We start from the raw sequence: 24,250 nt of genomic DNA on the forward strand, positions 1-24,250 counted from the left end.
TGGTTGCCTCCCACACGAGGTTCCCCTACTGTGGATGGAACCTGCAATTTGGGTGTGTACCCCGAACCCACACCTTTCCGTGTAAGGGACAACTTTCTAACCACTGAGCCACACCTCCTCCTTGTGGGGGGATTTTCTACTCTGTGATTTTGTTAGGGAAGAAAAAAAAAATTTTTTATTTTTATTTTTTTTAAATCAATCTTTATTGTTCATATTATTACAAAGGTTCCTCATTTCTTCCCCTCTCCACCAGGTTCCCCCCCCCCCACCCTCAGCCCCCTCCCCATCCCCCATTGTCCTCATCCATAGGTGCACAGTTTATGTTCAGTCTCTTCCTCCCTCCCTTTCCCCGATAGTAAATCCCTTTTCAGATAGTAAATCAGTTACTTAGCATTTTCTCATATCAATAGTACCTCCACATGCCCAATGATACATTTCACACAAAAGACATTTCCAAATAGGTCAACCAGCCTCATCCAGGCCCCACCCAAGTCACTCACAGATCAACACCCCAGCCCTATACTAACTCAACACATCCAGATCTAAGCCTTCATCACTTGATTCAGCATACCCTCAAGTTCCCACAAAAGTTACCAGCCATGTCTGAGAGGCAGCCGTGGGGCGGGGGCAGGCGAGGAGCGAGCTGTTCTGGGCCTGGCTGCTCCGGGCCTGGCCTCTGTTGCTCTGGTTCGTTCCACAACCAGCTGCTCCGGGTCTGGTCACTGCCGCTCCCGACCTAGTTGCTCTGGACTTGGCTGCTGCTGCTCCGGGCCTGGCCGCACCCGACCCGGCTGCTCTGGGCCCGGCCTCTCCGGGCCCGGCCACTCCGGGCCTGGTCGCTCCCAGCCTGGCAGCTGCTGCTCCGGGCCTGGCCGCTCCCAGCCTGGCAGCTGCTGCTCCGGGCCTGGCCACACCAGATCCGGCTGCTCCGGGCCTGGCTGCTCCCAGCCTGGCAACCGCTGTTTCAGGTCTGGCCGCACCAGACCCGGCTGCTTCGAGCCTGGCCGCTCCCAGCCTGTAGGGAAGAAAATTTTAATGGTCCATTAAAACTCAGTTGTCATGTTAACAGCCTTCAAGTGAAACTTTGTTTATTCTGAATTTTATCAAATCACACATTTTACTTTTGAAAAATATAAATGTGATTGCTGCTTGTAGGGTTTTGTTTAACAGGATGGTACATTACCTTAACAGAAAGAGTAACCTAAGTCACCTTATAAAATTATCTTTATATAGAACTTTAAAAGATTAGAGGGATATCTTATTTAATATTATTTAACCTTAAATCTGAATTTTCCACTATACATATTTCTTTACATCCTATATAAACTTGTGTAGACATAAAATAATTTATTGTGTGTTGTACTTCTGTGTCTCTTAAACTAAAATCAAATAAAAAAATCCATCAACAACAAGAATTTTGGTGGTTTTAATGAATGAGAGATAACATTTATTCTGAAAAATCCTAATGGAAATGTCAATGACATCTAAGAGAGATGTTTTTATTGATTTTAGAGAGAGAGGAAGGGTGAAGGATGAAGAGAGAGAAACATCAATGAGAGAAAAACATCGATTGGTTCCCTCTAGTACATACCCACTGGGGATCAAGCCTGCAATCCGGGCATGTGCCCTGGCTGGGAATCAAACCCGTGATCTCTTGGTTCATGGGTCGATGCTCAAACACTGAGCCACACCGTCTGGGCAGTCAGTGGCATTTTAAATTATTAAGTATATGATGAAATGATTTTCTATAGAAGAAGGGATATTGATTAATAATCTGATAATAGAATTTCTAAGTTATACTTGAGAGACTTAAAGTTTTGGCATGTTTGCAGTCTTAACAGAGGACCCAAAAAAAGAAAGTAGGAAGAAAGTGCAAATGCAGAAGATAAATATATTAGAGTTTCTAAAAAGAGGGAGAACTTTTTATAGTTTGTAGAAGCAGGAGAGATTGTGTAGATAGATGGTGACATTAAGCAAATGAAGGTAAAATATATTAAGCTATTTTCTGATTAGAATTCTATAGTTCTTTGGTAGAAAGAGTAGCAGCCTTAAAGAGGAAGGTGAATAAGTGTACTCGAGGTTGTAATTACGAATTAAGTCATTCAATGAGAACATTTTTAAAAAAATATATTTTATTGATTTTTCACAGAGAGGAAGAGAGAGGGATAGAGAGTTAGAAACATCGATGAGAGAGAATCATCGATCAGCTGCCTCTTGCACAACCCCTACTGGGTATGTGCCCGCAACCAAGATACATGCCCTTGACTGGAATCGAACCCGGGACCCTTCAGTCCACAGGCCGACGCTCTATCCACTGAGCCAAACCGGTCCCGGCCATTTTCTTTTTTAAAGAATCACATAAATTTATATTTAATTTATGTGGTCTAATCAATACTATCTTAAAGTTATTCTAATGGAATAAGTAAAACATAGATGAGATGAATGGATAGAGATGAGAGGGTCAGAAGTAATAGGGGCCTCGGTCAGACCTGTCAGGCATATGTTGGACTGTCCTCATATGTTGACCTGAGTGTGTGCAGGGCAATCCTGAAGGAGTGTGGGATCTGCAGTTGCATAGCAGCTGTTACATTTATACAAAGTATGTTGGATGGAGGTTTGAGTGGGAAATGTGGTCAGATGAAGATGAAGGCTTTATCTGTGAAATAAGAATACATTTTAAAAAATTATATATTTTTAAGCATTTTTCTTAAGGATTAAAATTTTTTTCAATGGCTCTAGGTTTGGCTCAGTGGATAGAGTGTCGGCCTGCGAACTGAAGGGTCCCAGGTTCGATTCCGGTTAAGGGCACATGCCTGGGTTGTGGGCTGGGTTGTGGGCTTGATCCCCATTGGGGGACTTGCAGGAGGCAGCCAATCCATGATTCTCTCTCATCATGGATGTTTCTATCTCTCTCCCTCTTCCTTCCTCTCTGAAAACCAGCCGAGACCGGTTTGGCTCAATGGATAGAGCCTCGGCTTGGGGACTGAAGGGTCCCGGGTTCGATTCCGGTCAAGGGCATGTACCTTGGTTGCGGGCATATCCCCAGTAGGGGGTGTGCAAGGGGCAGCTGATCGATGACTCTCTCATCGATGTTTCTGACTCTCTATCTCTCTCCCTTCCTCTCTGTACAAAATCAATAAAAATATATTAAAAAAAAAAAAAAAAAGGTGTCTCATCACTGGCCTTAAAAAAAAAAAAAAAAAAAAAAACCAATAAAAATATTTAAAAAATTTTTCCAATTATGTTTTATGTACAGGTAGAGTTCTTTGGTTTATCATTGATTGGTTGATTAATTGACTGATTTTAGAGAAGAAGGAAGGGAGGGGGAGAGAGACAGACAGACTTATCAATTTGTTGTTCAGCTGTTCCACTTATTTAGGCATTCATTGGTTGATTTCTTGTATGTGCTCTAATGGGGAATCGAACCCACAACCTTGGTGTATGGGGTCAATGCTCTAACCAGCTGAACTACTTGGCCAGGACTAGAGTTCTTTCTTTTAAAAGTTAATTGAACATCAAAACTATTTGATGCTCTTTAGACTAAAAGATTATTCTACAGTTTAAGAGAAAATGTTTTCTATTTACAAAACAAATTCTCAGTAAATATTCAAGGATTGGTAAACTTTTTCTATAAAGAGCCAGGTATTTTAGGCTTTTTGGGCCACATCTGGTCTGTCTCATATTGTTCTTTGTGTATATTTGTTTTTAAACAACTATTTAAAATGTAAAAACCAACCTTAGCTTGTGGGCCATACAAAGGCAGGCTCGGGCCAGATTTGGCATATAGGCTGTAGGTTGTAAACCCTTACTCTAAAGTACTCCCCCCAAAAATGTTTGGTATTTAAAAATTATTATCATGCTTTATTAAAAATATTATGTTTTTAGAGGGAACCAGATGTTCTTAAGATATCCTGAGACCAGATTTTTCTTTTGCAATTTGGGCAAAAATACTGGATTTGGAGAATTTGGAAAGCAGATTGAAGAGGCAAAGAAGTGGAGCTGCAGGCAGGTCAGAGAGAGATCATGTGTTTGGAATGGTGGTGGTGTCAAGAGTTAGGTGAGGGCTGTCTGGTAGATAGGCTCAGGACCAGCGATATCATATATCTTTTTGATATTATATATCAAAAAGAGCTGTTTGATTTCTTTCCTCATCAATGTCTTTTTTCTCTCTCCTGGGTAAGAACCTTATCATTTACCAGTCTCCTAGTGCTCTAGCTCTTTTCTCATTTTAGTGGAAATGAACACTGAGTAGGGTTGGGAGGAGGGAAGATAGGGGATCTAGGTTTCACCTTGGTTCTTTGGCTGACTTGTGTGACATTTGGTTTCTTTGAACTGGACTTTTCTTACATGTAAAATGATAGGACTGATTAGATTATTTCTGAGCCATCTTCCATCTTGAATTCTTTATTCCATTGAGATTCCCAGAATGATACTTGATTTGTAGTTGCTTTTTTCTCTCTTTATTCTGTTGGTTCTGCTATTTGTCTCAGTCTGTGCCCCAAGTCACTCTGAATTTCAACCTAAGGATTAGAATTCCATTGGCTCTATCAACTATGTATCAGGAAGAAATACTTTAAAAAAATGACAAAGTAATAACCCATTCTCTAAATGTCAAACATTTTAAAATGCAAGACAGAGTTATGAATATTTAGTATTAGACACCTTATTTTTTACTGAGTGGACAATATAGTATTGAATAGTGTACTGATGTATACCACACTCTCCATATCCATAAGGAACTACAGGCATATCTTATTTTATTGCTTTTTTTTTTTTTTTTTTTTTTTTTGGTAAATCCTGAATCAAGGAAGTCTATGGGTGCCATTTTCCCAACAGGCTTAGGTGGTGATTAGTATTTTTTTCAACAATAAAGTATTTTTTAACGAAGGCATATAATTGTTTGTAGACATAATGCTGTTGCACATTTAGCAGACTGCAGTATAGCGTAAACATAACTTTTATATGCACTGGGAAACCAAACATTCACGTGCCTCATTTTATTGCGATACTCGCTTTGTGTGGTGGTCTGGAGCCGTCCCTGTGATCTTTCTGAAGTATGTCTGTAGTAGGATAGGTTCTTGTGGTGGTATACCTTAGGTATTTTAAAGATGATAAAATTTTAAGAAATTCCATCTCATTCTTGCTGTTATCTCAAATCTTTGGAAGCATATTTTTAAAAGCGAACTGAAATTTTAATCTTCAAACTGAGATCATGATTTAAATTAACATTAAATATTTTCAAGAAAATATAATTATCAGAACAAACATTTAATTTTATTGAAGTGAGTGTAGCATTATGTATAAGAATGAATGCTGTTTACTGTGTACATTTCTGGTAAGTTTATAAGAAAGGTTTATAGAACATTATTCAAACTAAAATTCTTATAAATTAAAATTCTTTAAGCCATTCCCATCTTTTCTCTCAACTCCTAAAAACAGCTTGTACTGTCTGTTTTAGTTCCTTGTGACTTAAAAAATCACGAGAGATCAAAAGGTAATGTAAATGAAAAGGTAGTGTTTTTCCAAGCCTCCCAAGAGCTTAAAATTAATTGGGCCCAGTGTTCAAGTAGTTAGTAGAAAGCAAGTAAAGGAGATAGAAAATAATGGTATAAAATAATAGAAGAACTCTTTAGTACCTGAAGAGTTAGGTTCTAACAGAGAGCGGGAAATCTAAACCCTAAGAACTCACCATGTTAGATAATATTTTCTTTAAAAAATTCTCTCTCATTTAAAAATTCCCAAATTAAGGAAATCCCACTAAAGTAGGAAAGTAGGACTTATACAGTTCCTAATTAATTTGATATGTATAGTTTACGTCATTTTTATAAAAAATGAATAACTGAAATTACCCAGTTCAGTTTGTTGGTAACTAATTTGTTTTATGAAAAGTGAATAATTTATTTGTAATTGGAACAATTAAAGGCTTAATTGAAATGTTAACTTACTAATGAAGAAACAGACATTTTAAGGAGGGAAAAGGGTTGACAAACTTTTTCTGTAAAGGCCCAGCTAATATCTCACACTTTGCAGGCCATCAGGTCTCTGTTAGAAATGGTCACCTATGCCATTGTAGTGTGAAAATACTTAAGCAAGTAGAATGGCTGGATTCCAATAACATTTTACATATGGAAACTGAAAATTTCACATAGTTTTCATACATCACAACATTTTTTCAACCATTAAAAGTGTAAACACCATTCTTAGTAGATGGTGGGTGGTATTTGGTCTGTTAATCATGGTCTGTCAAACCTTGCTTTAGCCTAAAACTGGAGAAAGTCAGTATTGGTGCAAAGTGGAGCAAATTTAACAGTTGTGGTTAAAAATATGAATAATGATGTTAAATTTCTAAACATTTATGTTTGATTTTTCTGGGTATTAGAGCTATACATTTTTTGGTTGTACTTATATTTTGCAGACTGTTGATATTCATAAAGAGAAAGTTGCAAGAAGAGAAATTGGTATTTTGACTACCAATAAAAACACTTCAAGGACACATAAGATTATTGCTCCAGCCAATCTTGAAAGACCAGTTCGTTATATTAGAAAACCTATTGATTATACAATTCTAGATGACATTGGACATGGAGTAAAGGTAAGTATAATTTTTGTCAAGATTTTTAAAACAGTAGCCCATGATGGACCTAACTATAGAAAATTAAGGTTTTATCTTTCCTTTTCTAGGGAACCAAAACTTAGCCCAGTTGTGTTTCTGAAGAGTCCTTACTGCTATAAACTATTTTAACTTCCTTGATTCTTTTTAGTGCTATGTTCGCAAGTTTTAAATAATTATCTTCGAATGAATTGCGTTTGCTTAATCAGTTAATGATAATACCTCATGTATATGATAAATAAATGTGGTGTAATCTTTCTAACCTTTTAATGATTTAATATGACTGATTAAAATCATTCATTATGTTATTAAGTATCTTTAAATTTTTCCTTTAAAAATTTATCAGCAAACTTTGGGCATTAGTTTTCATAAAGAACATAAACAAACAAAAATGCACTTAGATTTTTCTAAAATAATTTTATCTTAACATTCTGGGTGAGAATAATTTAGATAAAAGTAACATGTGAGTTAATAATTCCACTGCTTTTGCATATATGGTCTTTGTATTTTTTGGCTATCTTCTAAAATTCATTGAGTGCCTGCTAAGTATATAAACATTGAGTTTTGCTATGATCAAAACTTGAGAGGTATATAAATTTTATTTAAATTGGTGTTTGTACTTAAAGTATTCAGAGTTTTAACTAAGCATTAAGTTATTTAAAGTTTGCATCTTATAAATGATTTTAAAGACAATAACTTATGAAATGTGACTCGGATAAACATATATGCTTATGTGAAACTGTATAGTTTATGCAGTTGGTTTATGACTATAAGCAAATTTAAATTAAAAATACTCTATGCTAGTATGGCTAATATGTGCATGAAAATGTACAATGTAAATTTAAAAAATATTTTTCTTCCTCAGAATTTTGATAATTTTGATAATCACTATTTGATATTTAATTTTATAATTAACACATATATTTGGATTACAACTGTATTAATTAATAGAACATGCTAATATAGGATGTGTAATTCGATGGATAATTAATAACTGAAATTTATTTCAGCTTGGGCAAACCTTTTGAGATTTATTCAAGACTAGCAACTGCTAATAGAAAATTTTAGGGCACTGCCAGAATCTAACGAGAAAAAGGCACTTGGAATATAAAGCGATTTGTGCTTGCTCACTTATATAATAAAACGGTGATTCTCCACTTCAGTGCTCATTTAATTCTCAAGTAAAATGTTACTGTTTTAGGACTGTGCAGTCCCTTTCAGTAGTTTGGACTTTTAGTTTTTAGGATCACTAATTTGAAGAAATCTTTAATAGAGTTAAGGTTTAAATAAAACAGTGTCATATAATTTCATCAAAAAAACTCTTGTTCATGACACATTCTGCTTTAACCACTCTTTCTATGATCTACTGAAACATTATTTTTTAATGCTGAATGCTTAACTTGTTTTTTCTTTGTTTTCCCCTTTCTCTTTACATCCTGAAGTTCCAACTAACCTTTCAATGCTTTTTTTCCTTACCTCTTTTATTTGCTCCATTTATGCATTAAGTGGTTGCTTAGATTTAAGGTAAGAGATTCCAGGGCTGGATTTCCATTCTTTGTTCTTATGTAGAACATTACATATGGGGAGTGAAGAGATATTTGGCAGTTGGCCTTTTAAAACCAAATAATTCCTGTTTTATTTTTTATTTTTGTCATGCAACTTTGTGGAGTCTTCATGTTCCATGAGGGCAGTTATTTTTTTATGTTTTGCCCTATCTTGTGTGCCTAGCTAGTGCCTGACTCTTCATTAGGTGCTTAGTAAATATTCAATAAATGGTTAATACATTCTGTGATACTGAAATGTAAGTTACCCTATCATAAAATGTTATGGAATGAAATTAGCTGGATTATGTAAATGTAGAAATTTTGTTAAGAGTTAGAGAGCCAACTAATGTGCTTTGTTTAACCCTCCCCCTGTGTAATAGCCTTTTTATTCTATAAATGGTGTGCTGTGTTATATACCTTGTAGCCACTATATCATTATCACTTGATTCTTAATGTAAAGAAATTGAAAAGTAGAAAATATTCAGTGTTACAGGGTGTTTTTTTTAAGTTGCAGTATCGTGTATTTTGCAAAAAACAAAATTAGTCTTTTTCCTCAAATTGTTATGTAAAAAATATGCTTCAATATAAAATCACTTTGAGTTTTCAAGCTGAGGATTAATTATATGCAAAACATCATAAGTGCATGGCAGTGTTTAACAAAATACAAGTTAAGAATTAGAGAAATGTTTTCTTTGGTAATTTTTTTAGTAATATTTTAATATTTTGGAGGATTAATGATAAAAGACACTCTAGTTTATTAAAGAAGCCTAACAAATAGTACGTTACTAAAATTATTTCACCAAATTGAGCTTGCACTTTTTTTTCCTTAGGTGAATTTTATAATTTTTCAAATACATATTCTTTCTAATACCTAGATTGCCATGTCTTTATGTGGAAAATGATAGCAAGAAGACAAGATCACTGAGATGTGAATTATTAACTAGCTATTGACCATGCGGCCCCAGAGATTTCAGTAGATGGTGGTAGGGAGATGTGACTAGAGGAGCCCAGGCAAATGCACTTCATGTGCTCTTGATCGATCAGGGCTGGATCCATGCGCTCAGTCTTGTGAGTGCGGCTTGTGGGATTGTGAGGAGAATTCCTTGGCATAAAACAGGTAAAACCAGACCCAAAATAGGGTGTGGCTGGCTGCCTTGGTCTCTCTAAAGTCTGTATTCAAATTTTGGCTATTGATATGTTAATCTCCAAAAATAAATGAAATACAGAGATTAACTGAAGGAAAAACACAGAAATGGACAATAGGGATCAGTTCTTTTCCTTTCAAGTTTAGACCAGCTTGCTTAAGCTACTATCCCATGCTCATCTTCTCCAAACCTACTATGATTTCTTCTTTACCTTTCTGGATCTTCATGTGGAAGACAGGGCAAAATGAGTGGGAAATGAGAGACTCCTTGAAAGAAAGATCTAATGTGGAAACATCACGCTTGGATTAGTCGTTGACATTTCGCACCAGAGAGCTCCTCCCTCCAGTACAGGGCGGTGTTTCTCCTGAACCGGAGAGAGTCCCCTGATTGTGCTCCAGGAGCTAGAGTGCGCAGTGCTGTCTTTGCTTTCTTCCTGCTCCTCTTTGAATGTGTCTGTCTGCTGTACAAACGTGTGGCACATTAACAATTACCAAAACAAAGCAAAGTGAAAAATAAATTCAGCATATAGCAAATCATGTGTGAAAAAAAGATTAGTGGTTTTGGAAGGGTGATAAATGAAATAATAGGACATATTAAGGTAGAAAATAGAACTAAAGGAAAAAAGGTTAAAGTTATAAGGGACTACAAATAACTAACTAGACCCATAGTTGTCTAACTGAGCTGCTTGGTGGCCCGTGGGTTTTATCAGGTGCCAGGGGAGTCTCCTGATGTTCGGCAGGGTTGTCTGCTGTTCTGATTTCTCCTCAGCTCTTCTTCAGTCTGTTTTGCTCTCATTGCTGTCAGATTTGATGCCTTTGGGACAGACTCTAAACGAAGTTTGTACTTTGGGATCAGACTTGGAAATTGATTCAAAAGAGACTTCCATGCTTAAAATTTGAATTTTTAACTTTTTATACCTCATATTTTGGTGTTTTTTGTAAATTTATTTTTATTGTCGAGGTTATTACAGATATCCCACATTTTTCCCACCTACATCCAGCTCCTGCCCTACCCCAGGCCTTCAGCACATTATGGTCTATATCCATGGTGCTATATGTACACACATAAATAAGTTCTTTGGTTAATCTCTCCTGCCTCCACCCTGAGATCTGTTGGTCTGTTCTATGCTTCCATGTCTCTGGACCTGTTTGTTGGTTAGTTTATTTTGTTTATTAGATTCCACATATAAATGAGATCATGTGAAACTTGTCTTTCTCTGACTGGCTTATTTCACTTAGCATAAAAGTCTCCAGGTCCATCCATGATGACCCAAAGGGTAAGAGACCCTTTTTTTAGTTTTTATTTTATAGCTGCATAGTATTTCATTGTGTAAATGTGCCACGGTTGTTCTATCCACTCATCTGTTGATGGGTGCTTGGGTTGTTTCCAGATCTTAACTATTGTAAATAACACTGCTATGCACAGGGGGGTTCATATATTCTTTCTGATTGGCGTTTCCGGATTCTTTGGGTATATTCCCAGAAATGGGATTGCTGGGTCAAAGGGGAGTTCCATATTTAATTTTTTAAGGAAACACCATAATGGCTACACCAGTCTGCATTTCCACCAGTGCGCTAGGGTTCCCTTTCATTATATCCTTGCCAGGACTTGTTTGTTGATGTATTGATGGTAGCCATTCTGGCAGGTGTGAGGTGTTACCGCCTTGTCTTTTTAGTTTGTGTGATTAGTGATGTTGAGCATTTTTTCATGTGTCTTGGCCATCTTTGGAGAAGTGTCTATTCAAGTCGTTTGCCCATTTTTAAATTGTATTGTCTGTCTTTCTTTTGTTGAGTTGTATGTATTCTTTACATATTTTGGAAATGAACCCCTTATTGGATTATCATTGGCAAATGTTTTCCTATACAGTGGATTTCTTTTTTATTTGTGGATGGTTTCTTTTGTTATGCAGAAACCTTTTATTTTGATGTAATTCCGTTTTCTTATTTTTCCCTTTGTTTCCTTTGCTCTAGGACATTTATCAGTGAAAATTCTGCTACATGAAATGTCTGAGGTTTTACTGCCTATGTTTTCTTCTAGGATTTTTATAGTTTTGTGACTTACATTTAAGTCTTTAATCCATTTTGAGTTTATTCATGTGTATGGCATAAGTTGGTGGTCTAGTTTCATTATTTTGCATGTACCTGTCCAATTTTCCCAACATCATCTGTTGAGAGACTGTTTTTATTCCATTGTATGCTCTTGCCTCTTTTATCAAATTCTGGGATCTCTCTTCTGTTTCATTGTTCTATATGCCTGTTCTGTGCCAGTACCAGGCTGTTTTGATTACAGTGGCTTTGTAATCTAGTTGATAGCTGGTATTTTGATCTCTCCAACTGTGATGTCCTTCCTCAAGATTACTGCGGCTGTCAGGTCTTCTGATAGTGTTTAAATCTGTAATTTGGGTGGTTTTTTCTTCAGTCGACTGAGGAACACAAATTGTAGAGTTTAATTTATAAATGCTTTGAACCCAAAATAGTGAAAAACTTATTTGGTTAATGTAAAGGTAGTACAGGATCAGTGAAGTATAAATTCTAAATTTTTTCCAACATTCCATAGGGACTCTGATTTCTTAAGTGATTTAAGTTACTCATCCAAACCTCATAATCCAAACAAATACAACAAACATGACGATTCTACGGATCATAAAATGTACCAAGTTTTATTCATAGAAATTTCCACCAGATTTTAATTTATATATTTTGGGGGGTGGAGTAAAAGACCTAAAGAAGATACTGCAATTTAAATGAAAACACCCTATATACCAAAAACTTAAATCAATGTTGGAAAGCTGATTTCATGTATTTTAACTATTCCATGTATAGAATAAAATTTTCTTTTACTCTTTTTCTATCCTTGCTCCTTTTCCTTCCTTTGTAGCAAATTGCTGTAGTTTAGTATTTGGTTCACCTACTTCTTCATCACTTAAAGTAACTTTGGGGTCTGTGTTGTTTAAGGTTGAGCTTAAAGGACTTTGGTTACTACTTTAAAAAAATCTTGTCATCAATTAAAATTTAATAGTTTTAAAAACTATTAGTTATTTGTCATGTTACTTCTAAAATTTTCCTCAAATATGGATTGATTTAAAAACCAAACAAACTTCTGGCATTTTCATTTTAAGATATGATTAGTATACCTCTGCTTATTGATGATGGGGAGAACAAGGTTAAGTTAATCTTTATTTTATTCTTACTTGGTAACCTGTTTATCTTATATTTATTGTATAAAAGCAACAACAAAAGGATTACTGATAAACGCTTCACTTAAAAAATACTGACATTTCAAAGGTGTCATTTGTCATTAAAGATTGTTTTATCATCACACACAACTTGTTCACTGGGTTATTCATTTGAAGAGTTTGCTTCTTGTTATTTCTTGCCTATTCACATGACAAGTAGTGTTTTAGGATTTAAAAAATTCCATTTAATTTTGATAGCCTCAGTACTCTGAATACAATTATGATTTATTTTCTTAAAATTTATTTTTGAAAGTACATACTTAAATGTAGTTTCTGATTCCAGTGGTATAATGTCTTGAAGTTTCATTTTACACACATAATTTGAATACTATAGTCATTCTTATGAGAAAAGTTAAGATCCTTTTTTGAAGAATGTAGCAGTCCAAATTATCAGGGGCTTGAGATAGGATCAGGCATGAGCCGGTATGGTGAATATTACATGTACTATTAAAAATCTCCAACAATTTGAGATTGCGTTTGAATTACTACATTTGAGAATGACTTTTCTTAGCTCCTTAGAACATCCAGATTTCTAGGGCTGGCTGTGTGGTGCTGACACACTCTTTTGTGTTACCTGTTGTTCCCATCTTACCCAGCTTTTCTACACTTGCATTCTCAGTCGGGGGTAGGACAGTGAGGAGTCGGGCCTTAGCCGTGACTGAGTTAACCTTCACTTGGGGCCGGAGCGGGTCTCGTTGCCACTGGAACGAGGACATTGCCTATGGTCCCTGTGCTGCTCACAGGTGAAGGGATAGCTCAGCCCCAACTTTCCCCTTCAGGTGTTTAGGAACATGCCTGAACTTCTGGCAGTGTGTGGGTAGGTGATTCCTTCCTAAGAGAATTGAAAGAAATCTGAATTGTAAGGCTGATCCACTATTAAAAAACTTAAAATTTTATCTGTATATCATGCAATTGACCTTTATTTTGCATTCTCTTGTTACTGGATCAAAACTATAGTTGTATATTTTATTTGAGAAGTGTGTTTTGTATGACATACTATCTAAAAAACAAGGAATTGTTTATGGTTGTCATTGTTTCTGATTGAATTTATTCTTTATTAAATCTGAAGTTTTTATAGTTATCCTATTTAATTTCAGTTGAGTGTAGTATCAAATGGTCCAACCAGTGATCTGTTGGTGTGATGGCCTAATGGCAAATAAAGTCTTTGCACACAAGTTTACAATCATTTGAAAATTTCACACTAGGAAGAGTCCTTTGAGTACAACTGTAGAATAATAGTGGAGTAGAAATTGCAATTGAAATGCATGGCCTCTAATTTCCCCCCCTGTTTAAACCTTCCCCTTCTTTGTTAAATAGCATAGCATTATTTCCAGAAATGCTCCTTTGTTTCCCTGCATACAAATTGAATGTTTCTGAAAACTTTGTAGGTGAGCACCCAGAACATGAAGATGGGTGGGCTGCCGCGCACAACGCCCCCCACACAGAAACCGCCCAGCCCCCCGCTGTCAGGGAAAGGGACGCTTGGGTGAGTATGTAACCAAGGAATACGGAAACTTCTTCATGTAGTGTTGTGGAGAACTGAACACTACATATATTTAATTTTTAATATTTGAAAAGAGAACATCTTCCTAGCACTATCTTTTTGTGAATAATTTTCCCTTTTTCGGGGAAACATTTTAATACTTTAAAAAGATTTTTGTTAGAATTTATTTTTCTAATGAATTTTACATTTAAGAGTAAATCCTAACTAAAGTTGCTGGGTTATTATAAATTGCATTCTAATTCTTATTTTCATAAAAGCTTTAGTCTTGTATTATAGTTGGCTATCCTTATTTAGACTACTCCTTTGAAGAGCACTATGTAGATTATAAAATTCTGTGTTCTCAGTCGATGAGAATATTGAGCTTTAATTTGGTCCTACAGAAGTGGGCTCTGGATTAGACTTTTGGCAGAAATGGTCAATTAATAGAAAAGCTTGACTCTCTTCTTCTGCAGCATCATAGTATAAAAATGTGGTTGACCGTGGAGGTTTGTGATCAGGTAGGCATAATACACCTCAGAAGCCAGATGACCAAAATTGTGATCCAGCCTTGCTCCTGCGGTCTCATATCGTCAGCCTCTTAGTAAATTCAGTTTTTTCATCTGTAAAAGGGGGTAATATTTGTCATCAATTTTTTCAGAGTCACTATCGTGAATTGGATTTATAAAAAAATGTATAAAACAAAAATTGCTTTGACAACCGTTGTCTTTATGATATATGCCTAAACATTTTTAATTGACAATCTTGTTTTTGGGCCCCCTCACCAAAAAAACAAAAAACAAAACAAAACAAAAACTCAAATGAAAATCAAAAACACACAAAAAATCATAATCAAGCAATGTGAATCAGAAGACGAGGATGAATTGGATGTAAAGAAGTATAACGTTGGGAATTATAGTTAATACAGTGGGAAACAAAGGAATAGAAATGAATTCCAGCCAGAAATAGGATTTTATTTAGGTAAACAAAAAAAAAAAATTTTGCTTAGATTAGAGAGGAACAAATCTAGAAGATCAAATAAGATTTACACTTCAGGCTAGAACGTAGAGGACATAGTAGAATATAATTTTGCAGAGGTAAGAGTAGAGAGTCAAATCAAGAGGAAGTACTGTATTTTCCTGTGGAACATCTACAGTTTTATCATGTATAATGCCTGATGGGTTTTCTTAGATTCTTAAATCAAGATTATTGGCAACATAACCCACTGTAGTCACTAATAAAATAAAATTTTCTGATGCTCTCAGATTTGGACGATTTACGCATATACCAATACTTGTTTTGTTTGTGTGTTAGCAAGGGTTCTGGAGGATCCTCAGTCTCTGGCACTATGAACTGGTTGATGGTGATAGCCTGGCCATTTTGCAGTCTTTGCCTAGCCACCACATGTTGTTCCTCTGTCCCTTTTTCACCTTGTTTTTGTCATTATCTTCACTGTATAGTTCTCAGTCAGCAAAGTTTTTTTTGTTTTGTTTTTTTGTTTTTTTTTTCTTGCTTGAAACAACATTTTGGTTGTCTGGAAAAATTTTTTAGAAATCAGAAATCAGATGTTTGGAAATTAATCAGTTTTCTATTACAGTTTTTTATGTTTATACACAGTTTCAAAGATACCTAAACTTTTTAGTATTTTAAGTGCAAAATCCTGCCATTCCTTCCCCTCCTCTTTAAACCAATATCTCATCTAGTGCCCCTTATTTGTTTTTAGTTATAAATGTACATATGTGTTTATGCGAAGAGATTTTGAGGGTAGTGGAGTGGCTGGGGTCTTGCAAAGTGATTTCATCCAAAATTGGTGAACCTTGATGGAGTGATCCAGGAGAGCAGAACTTAAAGGAAACTTGGGAGCTTTGGAGGCGAGAAGTGAGAAATTCATAAGTGAGCAACATCATTTCAGGAAAAGAAAGTTTTTAATGTTCACATCTTGAGATCCCACCTTTTATTCTTTTAAAAATATATTTTTTATTGATTTCAGAGAGGAAGGGGGAGGGAGAGAATTCGATCAATGATGAGAGAGAATCATTGATCAGTTGCCTCCTGAATGCCTCACTGGGGATCGAGCCCACAACCCGGGCCTGTGCCCTGCCTGGGAAATGAACCCTGACCTCCTGGTTCATACGTTGAACCTCAACCACTGAGCCACGCCGGCCAGGCCCATTTTTTTTGTTTTAAAGACAGAATCTCATCTACAAAATCTTAGGTGAGAATTTATTGTCTTAAAAATTTGGAAACCATACTCTGTGTGCATGAAACTAATACAAAATGATATTGAATGTAAACTGTAAATAAAAAATATATAAATGTTAACACACAAACAAAAAAATAATTTGGAAACAGTATTTCCTTTCTTACTCTTCTCATTCTCTTCCTTTAAAAGGAAATTAAGTACACAGGTAATACCTAAAGGGAAAAAAGGGTACTGTGCTAATAAAATCCAGTTTGTTCTGTACTTTATAGTTCCGAGTAAATAAGGTAGAAAGATTTAGGCCTTTTTCTGCCTCCCCCTTCCTTTTAAATGTTTAACTCTGAGGGAGGGTGGAAGGTAGAGAGATCAAGGTGGAAGTTAGAGGAGGAAGTGAGGTGAGAATGGAAGGAGATGAGATGAAATTGTTTAGTGTATGGATATAGTTTAATTTCTGTGTAGTCACTGTGTAGAAAAGGAAACAGGGTTATAGTTGCTACTGATCTTCAGTGTGGTGTTGTGAGCGTGTCTGAGTATCTTTGTTTAGGGAGAGAGGGTGAGGAAGATAATTGGTGCATTCATGCAGTGCAGTTGGGAGACCTGGACATGGTACTAAAATCCAAGGAGAGTCTGAAACACTGGCTTATCTGGAGGGAGAATCTTTGCGCTCACTGGGGATGAATGAACAAAATTGCATTAGCACAGGGAAATGAGGTTGGAGACTAAAAAATAACAGGACTCATCACAACCCTAACGATGGAGAAATTATACCTAAGGAAAGACTGAAATTGGTACCTGGGTTATGTAAAAAACACACTTTTCTATCTCTCAGTACAAATTGTATTTCACTACTGGCAACTCGGAATCGGTTGTGCCGGACCTTGCTGATCACACCATCCATCCGCTCTTCTTTCGTAGGCGGCACTCCCCCTACCGCACACTGGAGCCCGTGCGTCCTCCAGTGGTTCCCAATGATTACGTTCCCAGCCCAACCCGTAATATGGCCCCCTCGCAGCAGAGCCCTGTGAGGACAGCTTCTGTGAATCAGAGAAACCGAACCTACAGGTATTTCCTCCGCCTCAGTGCGAACGAACGGCATGGCCGCAGCACCATTGTTTGTTCAGACGACTCTCTCTCATTCTCCCAGCACCAAGTCCTTTCCTCACTCTGCTCTCCCAGCCTCATCTGATCCCGCCTCTCTCCTCATGTTCTGATGCAACTTTGGGCAGTCAGGAAACCGGGGAGGGGGAGGGGGGGCATGTCAGAGTACAGACTTCTCTGCAAAATTAACTTATAATTGACCTTAAAAATCATGGACCAGATATGGGAATTTTCAAGTTGTTTTTTGGTGGAACTTTACAGATGAAAAACTACAGGCAGTAAAACATTAATATGGGATAATATATCAAGATACTGTTACAAATAAAATTAAATAATCTGTTCAGAAGTTTCTTCCGACAGGCAGTAAACTGTAGTAAAAAGAAAGTCTTTTTTTTTTTTTTAATGTTTTGAGCCCCTTCATTTATCATTTATGTTTATAATTTTCTTTCTTTAATATATGCTTACTAACAGGTGGTCAAAACAAGTTTCTTGAACTCTGCTTTTTCCTCTACTAATTAAGAGATTCATGTGTGAGGTAGAGGGCTTGAGTTGTTGTTATCGTTACCATGTTCACCAGAGGTGGGACATGCCAGCCCCCGCACACACACACTCACGCGCTCCTGTCTCCAGCAGCAGCGGCAGCAGCGGAGGCAGCCACCCCAGCAGCCGCAGCAGCAGCCGGGAGAACAGCGGCAGCGGCAGCGTGGGCGTGCCCATCGCCGTGCCCACGCCCTCCCCGCCCAGCGTCTTCCCAGGTAACGGCTGCTTCCCATTCACTACCGCGGGCCTTCTTCATAATCGGGACTTATGTTCCCTTTAGGACCCCAGCAGTGTCGGCAAGTCTTTATGATGCATTTGTTGATTTAACCGAGTGCTTTGCCAGTGTATGTCACACACTTCTCTGTGCTCCGTTGGCGCCGTCAGCGCCGTGGGTGCTCCGAGGTTCCAGGTTCCCCCTGAGTTAGTTACACGTTCAGTTCCGCTGTGCGATGGCAGTGCGTTCCTTGTGAAAAATCATATTTATAACAAAGGGTTGGACAAATATCAGGAGTGATTTTGACAGTTAAATTTAGTGGAGCGTTGGAACTTAATAGTCTCGGAAATGCTACACTTTTCTCTGAAACAGAAAACTGTGCTTATTTAATCTGAGAACACCGAAGTTAAAATTTGGTTTTAAAAGCACGACACAAATGACTTCGCGGTAGAATATCACATAATTTAATTTACCAATTTAACTTACTTATCTTAATAACAAATAGATATTACCTTTTAAAAAGTCATGGAAAAGAGAGATTTGTGTTTTTCTGAATGGTTTTTTATCTGATAAGATATTTATGTCTGGAACATGCTTTCTGATTTGGGTAATTCAGACTGGAAGGCTGTTGTGTACTTAGTGTGGTATACCACTTACAGAATAGTATGCTAAAGATTACAATAGGAAGGGAGCATTTTTCTTGCAGACTAGTGGCTTTCCGGTAAAAAGGAATGCTTGTTTCTTAATGAATTAAAAAAACCTCTACCTTACCCTGGCGTCTTGACTTATTTGCTGCACACCTAACAATCCTCTAACATACGCTTTATTCTCTGCTTTTTAACGCCCTCTTGTATTTGATTAGTGCTGAGCACTGAGTGTCTAACATTAAGTTCTCTTAGGCCTTCGCTCACCCTGTCTAATGGGATTGCCTCATTAACGCCGCCTCTTCCTCCTCTCTCCCCTCAGCCCCTGCTGGCTCTGCTGGCACTCCTCCCCTTCCTGCCACTCCCGCCTCCGCCCCCGCCCCTAGTGCTCCTGCTCCTGTCCCCTGCGCTGCCCCAGACGCCGCTTCTGGGGGCGCCCAGGCCCTTGCCGATGGCTTCGCTTCTCCAACTCCCCCCGTTTCTTCTACTCCCCCTACAGGTGAGTGTTGGCTTGTTCCTTGGCAGGCAACATCCGGTCATCTGGCTCTTATTACTGAACTCTGGCTTTGTGATGTTTGTTTGTTTGTGCTTTGTATATTTAGAATAATTTACTAACTAGAAAATGGCACATGACCAAAGTAAAATATTCTAAGGAAATTAGGGTAAAGTTTCTCCTACATTTTTTCCCAATAGAGCAGCACAGATATGTTTTCTATTGCTTGAATTTCATTTACTAGAGATTTATGAATTTATTATGGAGATGTCTTTTATAAACAGTTTTGGAAAGTTGTCATTTACAAATACTGTGATACAAGTTAGATTATTAAAAAGAAAGATCTATGGTAATTCTAAAGTACAATTTATAGGAGATATTTGATGTAGCTGTCTCATAAGTCTTTTATAATAGAATCTGTTGCTTATTATAGCAGCATTGGGAACATAGACAATGCACTTTTAAAGAATTTCAGGTTTACTTAAGTGTTATTTAAGGTTGACTGGTGTTTCAGTGTTTTAAAATTATAACCTAAAATGTGTTTTCTGATGGGGAAGGAGAAAAGGGATCAATTGCTACAAAATATATTTGCAAAGATAAAAGTGATGCTGGTTAGTAAATAAGCTCTTACCTCTGATAAAAATGTGTTTGGCTACATATCACCTTAGTTTGCCAAGGACTTCATATAGTATGTATTTGGCTCTGCTGCTATGAGCTGATGTTTAAGTGTTAAAAGACACTTTCCGTTAAGATGGATTTTGGGTGGTGGTCCATGAGATAGCTTCTGTAACAGCACTTTTTAAGGCAAGCTTCCTGCAGTGCGCAGATGTAAACACGGGCTGTTCTCTCATCTACACGCAGCTCCGTTTGGCCGGAGGGCGCGGGAACGGCGGGAGTTTTGTTGCGCCCCTGCATGGGTGAGGGTGAATAGCATCCTGGAGTCACTGCAGGCGCCTCCTGTGGCAGCCCCGGCCCCTGTGAACCTGCTGCTCTGCCAGTGTCCTTGAAACGTGCTGGTGTAGGAGCTGCGGCCAGAAATGAGTGAGGTCCGGCCCGGGACTGCCAGCTGCTGAGGCTCACGGCCAGGGGTCCGTGCGGCACCGCAGACCGGGCCGTCCTGCCGTCCTGCCGAGGGGGAGGCCCTGGCACAGGTTAAGGGGATGAGCGGCTGGCAGGAGAGCTGCTCCCCGCGCAGAGAGGACGCACGTTAGGGCAGATCTGAGTGCACTCATGATAGTCTTCATGTGAGCTCATGAGTCCGGGTTTGATAAATTTATGGAGTTCCTGAAGATTGATTTTTGTCATGTAAGACCATTGTACAGTCACGGATAACATCAAAAATGTGTTTTTTGTTTCTTTTCTCCTTTCACTTTCCCTTCTTTCATCTCTTGCCCTTTTTCATTTCCTTTCCCCTCCTTCTTTCTCTTCCCTTTATCCTCTCTCCTTCCCTCCTCTTTTCTTCCTCTAAACTTCACTCATCTCCCTTTTCTCCTTCTCCTTCCCTTCTCTCCCCCCACCCCCTTCCTAATTTTATTTTTAGAGAGAGTGAGGGGGGAGAGTGAGAGAAACTTGCTATTCTACTTACTTATGCATTCCTTGGTTGCTCTTGTTTGTGCCCTGACCGGAGATGAGCCCGCAGTGTCGGTGTGTTGGAATGACCCTGGCACAGTGGGCTCTCTGGCAGCCTCTCTGCCTCCCGCTGCTGGAGCGGTCGCTCTGGGTGCTCGAGTGCTTTGCCGCTGGGCCAGTGCACCCCCAGCTGGATGGTGTTGAGTGGGAGTGCAGACAAAATTTAGGAACTGGTTTGCATGAGAAAATTGGATGGTTAGGAAAGACTGTCTTCAGTTGGCATTAGTTATTGCAATGCTCTCAGAGAGCAAAATATAATAAAATTGCTAAAAAAAAAAAAAGTACAGATTTAGGGATATTAGAAATAAGATATATTTTGATTTGCTTTTAGTTTTTCTCATATCTGTAAATTTCTTAAACTGTAATGTTAAAATAGAATATTCTAGTTTTAGAGATGGATGTCTTTGAATAAAGATGCGTTTGATTTAATTATGTCAGTTGATCTTTTGCTAGAAATATTTTGTTTCCCTTTAATTGCTTTGCTACCTTACAGTTGTTGTTGTTGTTCTTTTGGAATAAGTCTGTGTGTCAAACATTTTTTGTTTTGTTTTCCAAATGGCATTATTATTTTATTGAGTTTTAATTTTCAGTATTTTTAGTGGATTTGGGGGGGTGAGGAAGTGAACCATAAATTTTAGTTAAGTATGATGATTTTGAAACCCTCTACAATTATTAATTAATTAATTAATTAATTTTTAATATATTTTATTGATTTTTCACAGAGAGGAAGAGAGAGGGATAGAGTCAGAAACATCGATGAGAGAGAATCATCGATCAGCTGCCTCTTGCACACCCCCTACCGGGGATGTGCCTGCAACCAAGGTACATGCCCTTGACCGGAATCGAACCCGGGACCTTTCAGTCCTCAGGCCGACGCTCTATCCACTGAGCCAAACCTGTCTCGGCCAATTATTAATTTATTACAATTAAAATGTTAATAAATAATCTATTTACATGTAGCTTTTCCAAGCCTAATCATGAATCTACTCCCCTGTCTTTTCGCTTTGGTATGCAGCTGAGCACTGTTACCTTGCATTGTTTGTCAGATAACCAATGAGCTTAACTCTTATTTTCCATAATATTATTAAGATTCACGCACACCTGAAGTATTTCATTCCTGAGATGATTTCCTCTTACCGCATATTGACGCTCTTCCTGTTTCCAGGCCATCCCGTCCAGTTCTACAGCATGAACAGACCCGTCTCCCGCCACACGCCCCCGACGGTAGGCGGCTCGCTGCCCTATCGCCGCCCCCCGTCCATCACCTCACAGACAAGCCTTCAGACGCAGGTGAACGGAGGCCCTTTCTACGGCCAGAACCCAGGTTAGACTTTCTTTTGCAGATTATAGAACATACTGGTTAAAACCTTCAGTCACAGAGAAAAACCTTCAGTTACAAACGATTAGCATATGCTAATTTTGAATAAATGGAGGAATGAAGACAAGGTTTACTAATACTGTATTTTCCATTTTTTAAAAACTCAATACATGGTTTTCATATAAAGTTGTAGAACTTAATTTTTTTGAACAGAATCATTTTGAATGTGCTAGTGGTTATTTGCTTTTAAAAATAGTGTGGTAAACAATATTTTCTTCTTAATCAGATATCGTTGCTCTATGAATAGCATTAAATGAAAATTGAGTGTACATGGACAGGGTTTGTAAGTGGCAAAGTAAAAGGGACATTTTTTGAAGAGTTGTAGAGTCTTCTTCATTCTCCTCCAAACCTATGGGAAAACGGACTCGGACAGATGGACTCAGATACAACAATCACCTTTCAGTTGCATGCATGCAGAAGACTTAATCTCACATGTATGTAATAGTATATATAATAATTTTTGCTTCTCCAGAGAGGCTAAGAGCACATCTTAGACTTGACTATTGTGGACCTGGTATGTCAGCTTACTATGTTTTTCTGGATTTTTGTCAAGAGGCCAGCCAGGTTCTAGCTGGTTTGGCTCAGTGGATAGAGTGTTGGCCTGCGGAGTGGAGGGCCTCGGATTCGATTCTGGTCAAGGGCACATGCCCGGGTTGTGGGCTCAATCCCCCAAGTAGTGGGTGTGCAGGAGGCAGCCGATCAATGATTCTCTGTCATCATTGATGTTTTTATCTCTCTCCCCCTTTCTCTATGAAATCACTAAAAATATATATTTTTAAAAAGAGGCCAGTCAGTTCATTCCGTATTTGATAAAACCTGAATTTAAAATGATAGCCTAAATTTTATGGAGTGGAAATCTGGCTCCTGAGGCTACTACCTTTTGGTGAAACCTTGTTGCATTTGGAGTCATGTAGAAGAAATATACTCCCCCTTCATAAATGCAACTTAAATAATACTTTTATACCTACCATTTGATTTTTATTTTTCATCTGTATTTTTATAGGCGAGGAAACTAAGACTGAGGTGTGATGGTCAGGTTAGGATTTGAACTTATGTTATTTGATTCCATGTTCTTTCTGTTTTAACTATGCTACCTGCTTTTAGATTAAAAGCAATCCTTTGCCTGGCCTGTGTTGCTCAGTGGTTGAGTGTCGACCTATGAACCAGGAGGTCTCGGTTCGATTCCCGATCAAGCCAGATGCCTGGGTTTCAGGCTCCATCCTCAGGGTGGGGCATGCAGGAGGCAGCCAATCAGTGATACTTCTTCATCATTAATGTTCCTATCTCCCTTCCTCTCTGACATCAATGAAATAAAAACAACAAAACAAAAATCCTTCTCTCACCCTCTTACTGAGCTCTCTCTTGTTGGGAGGAAGATGTCCACAGTGTAACGTAAGTGCATCATTGCCGTCCTGTTGTTCAGTTACGCCGGCCCGGTGCACGAGATCGGTGCAGGAGCAGGCCTGCCTCCCCCGCTGCCGGCACCGGGTTCCCTCGCAGACCTGGCTTTGTCCGAGGGTTGTCTGGAAGGGCGACAGGTCTAATGAGCATATCACGCTTTTCTTATTAGAGACTAGAGGTCTGATGCATGAAATTTGTGCCCGGGGCGTGGCCCTTGCAGCTGCAGCAGCTTGCCTTGGCTGTTGTAGCCCCAGCTTCTCTGGAAGGTCATCCAGAAGGACGTTAGTCTGGCCAGTCTAATTAGCATATTAAACTTTTATTGTTATAGTACTCAGTAACTATTTGTTAAATGTAGAATGAGGCCCTTATTCCTTTATTCAAATCCCTTTATTGGTTTGGGTCTCTCTGGTAGATTAAATGCCAAATTTATAGTCTAATTATAGTGTGCCCTGTAGTGTGATTACCAACTGCCCTACTTAAAATATATTTATCTTACTGCTAGCTTTGATCACACTTAGTGATTTTGGCTGTACCATTCTTTTTAACTCATTTTGAGCTTAATTTTGACAAATCTGTCTTTTCATCCATTCTTTTATGTCATATTGTCCCAAACCCATATTTGAATAGGAGCTATTTTGT

The 24,250-nt window shown here is 38.1% G+C and overlaps 1 protein-coding gene across 29 annotated transcripts in view; it reads left to right on the plus strand.

The window, feature by feature from the left end:
- Positions 1-24,250, plus strand: part of ABI2 (abl interactor 2) — a 58,659-nt gene that overhangs the window by 16,063 nt on the left and 18,346 nt on the right. For 4 of the 29 annotated variants that reach the window (XM_084893239.1, XM_084893241.1, XM_084893225.1 and 1 more), the window contains exons 3-7: positions 6,416-6,592; positions 13,923-14,020; positions 17,130-17,276; positions 17,943-18,067; positions 21,998-22,156. In XM_084893239.1, the coding sequence (XP_084749365.1) occupies positions 6,416-6,592; positions 13,923-14,020; positions 17,130-17,276; positions 17,943-18,067; positions 21,998-22,156 (706 nt within the window). Of the gene's footprint in view, positions 1-6,415; positions 6,593-8,116; positions 8,135-13,922; positions 14,021-17,129; positions 17,277-17,942; positions 18,068-19,032; positions 19,210-21,997; positions 22,157-24,250 lie in introns of all 29 variants that reach the window. The other 25 variants (XM_084893240.1, XM_084893242.1, XM_084893226.1 and 22 more) reach the window with 11 other exon arrangements.

The sequence above is a fragment of the Pipistrellus hanaki genome (assembly GCF_964339955.1).
Source record: "Pipistrellus hanaki genome assembly, chromosome: 8".
NCBI classification, from domain to species: Eukaryota; Metazoa; Chordata; class Mammalia; order Chiroptera; family Vespertilionidae; genus Pipistrellus; species Pipistrellus hanaki.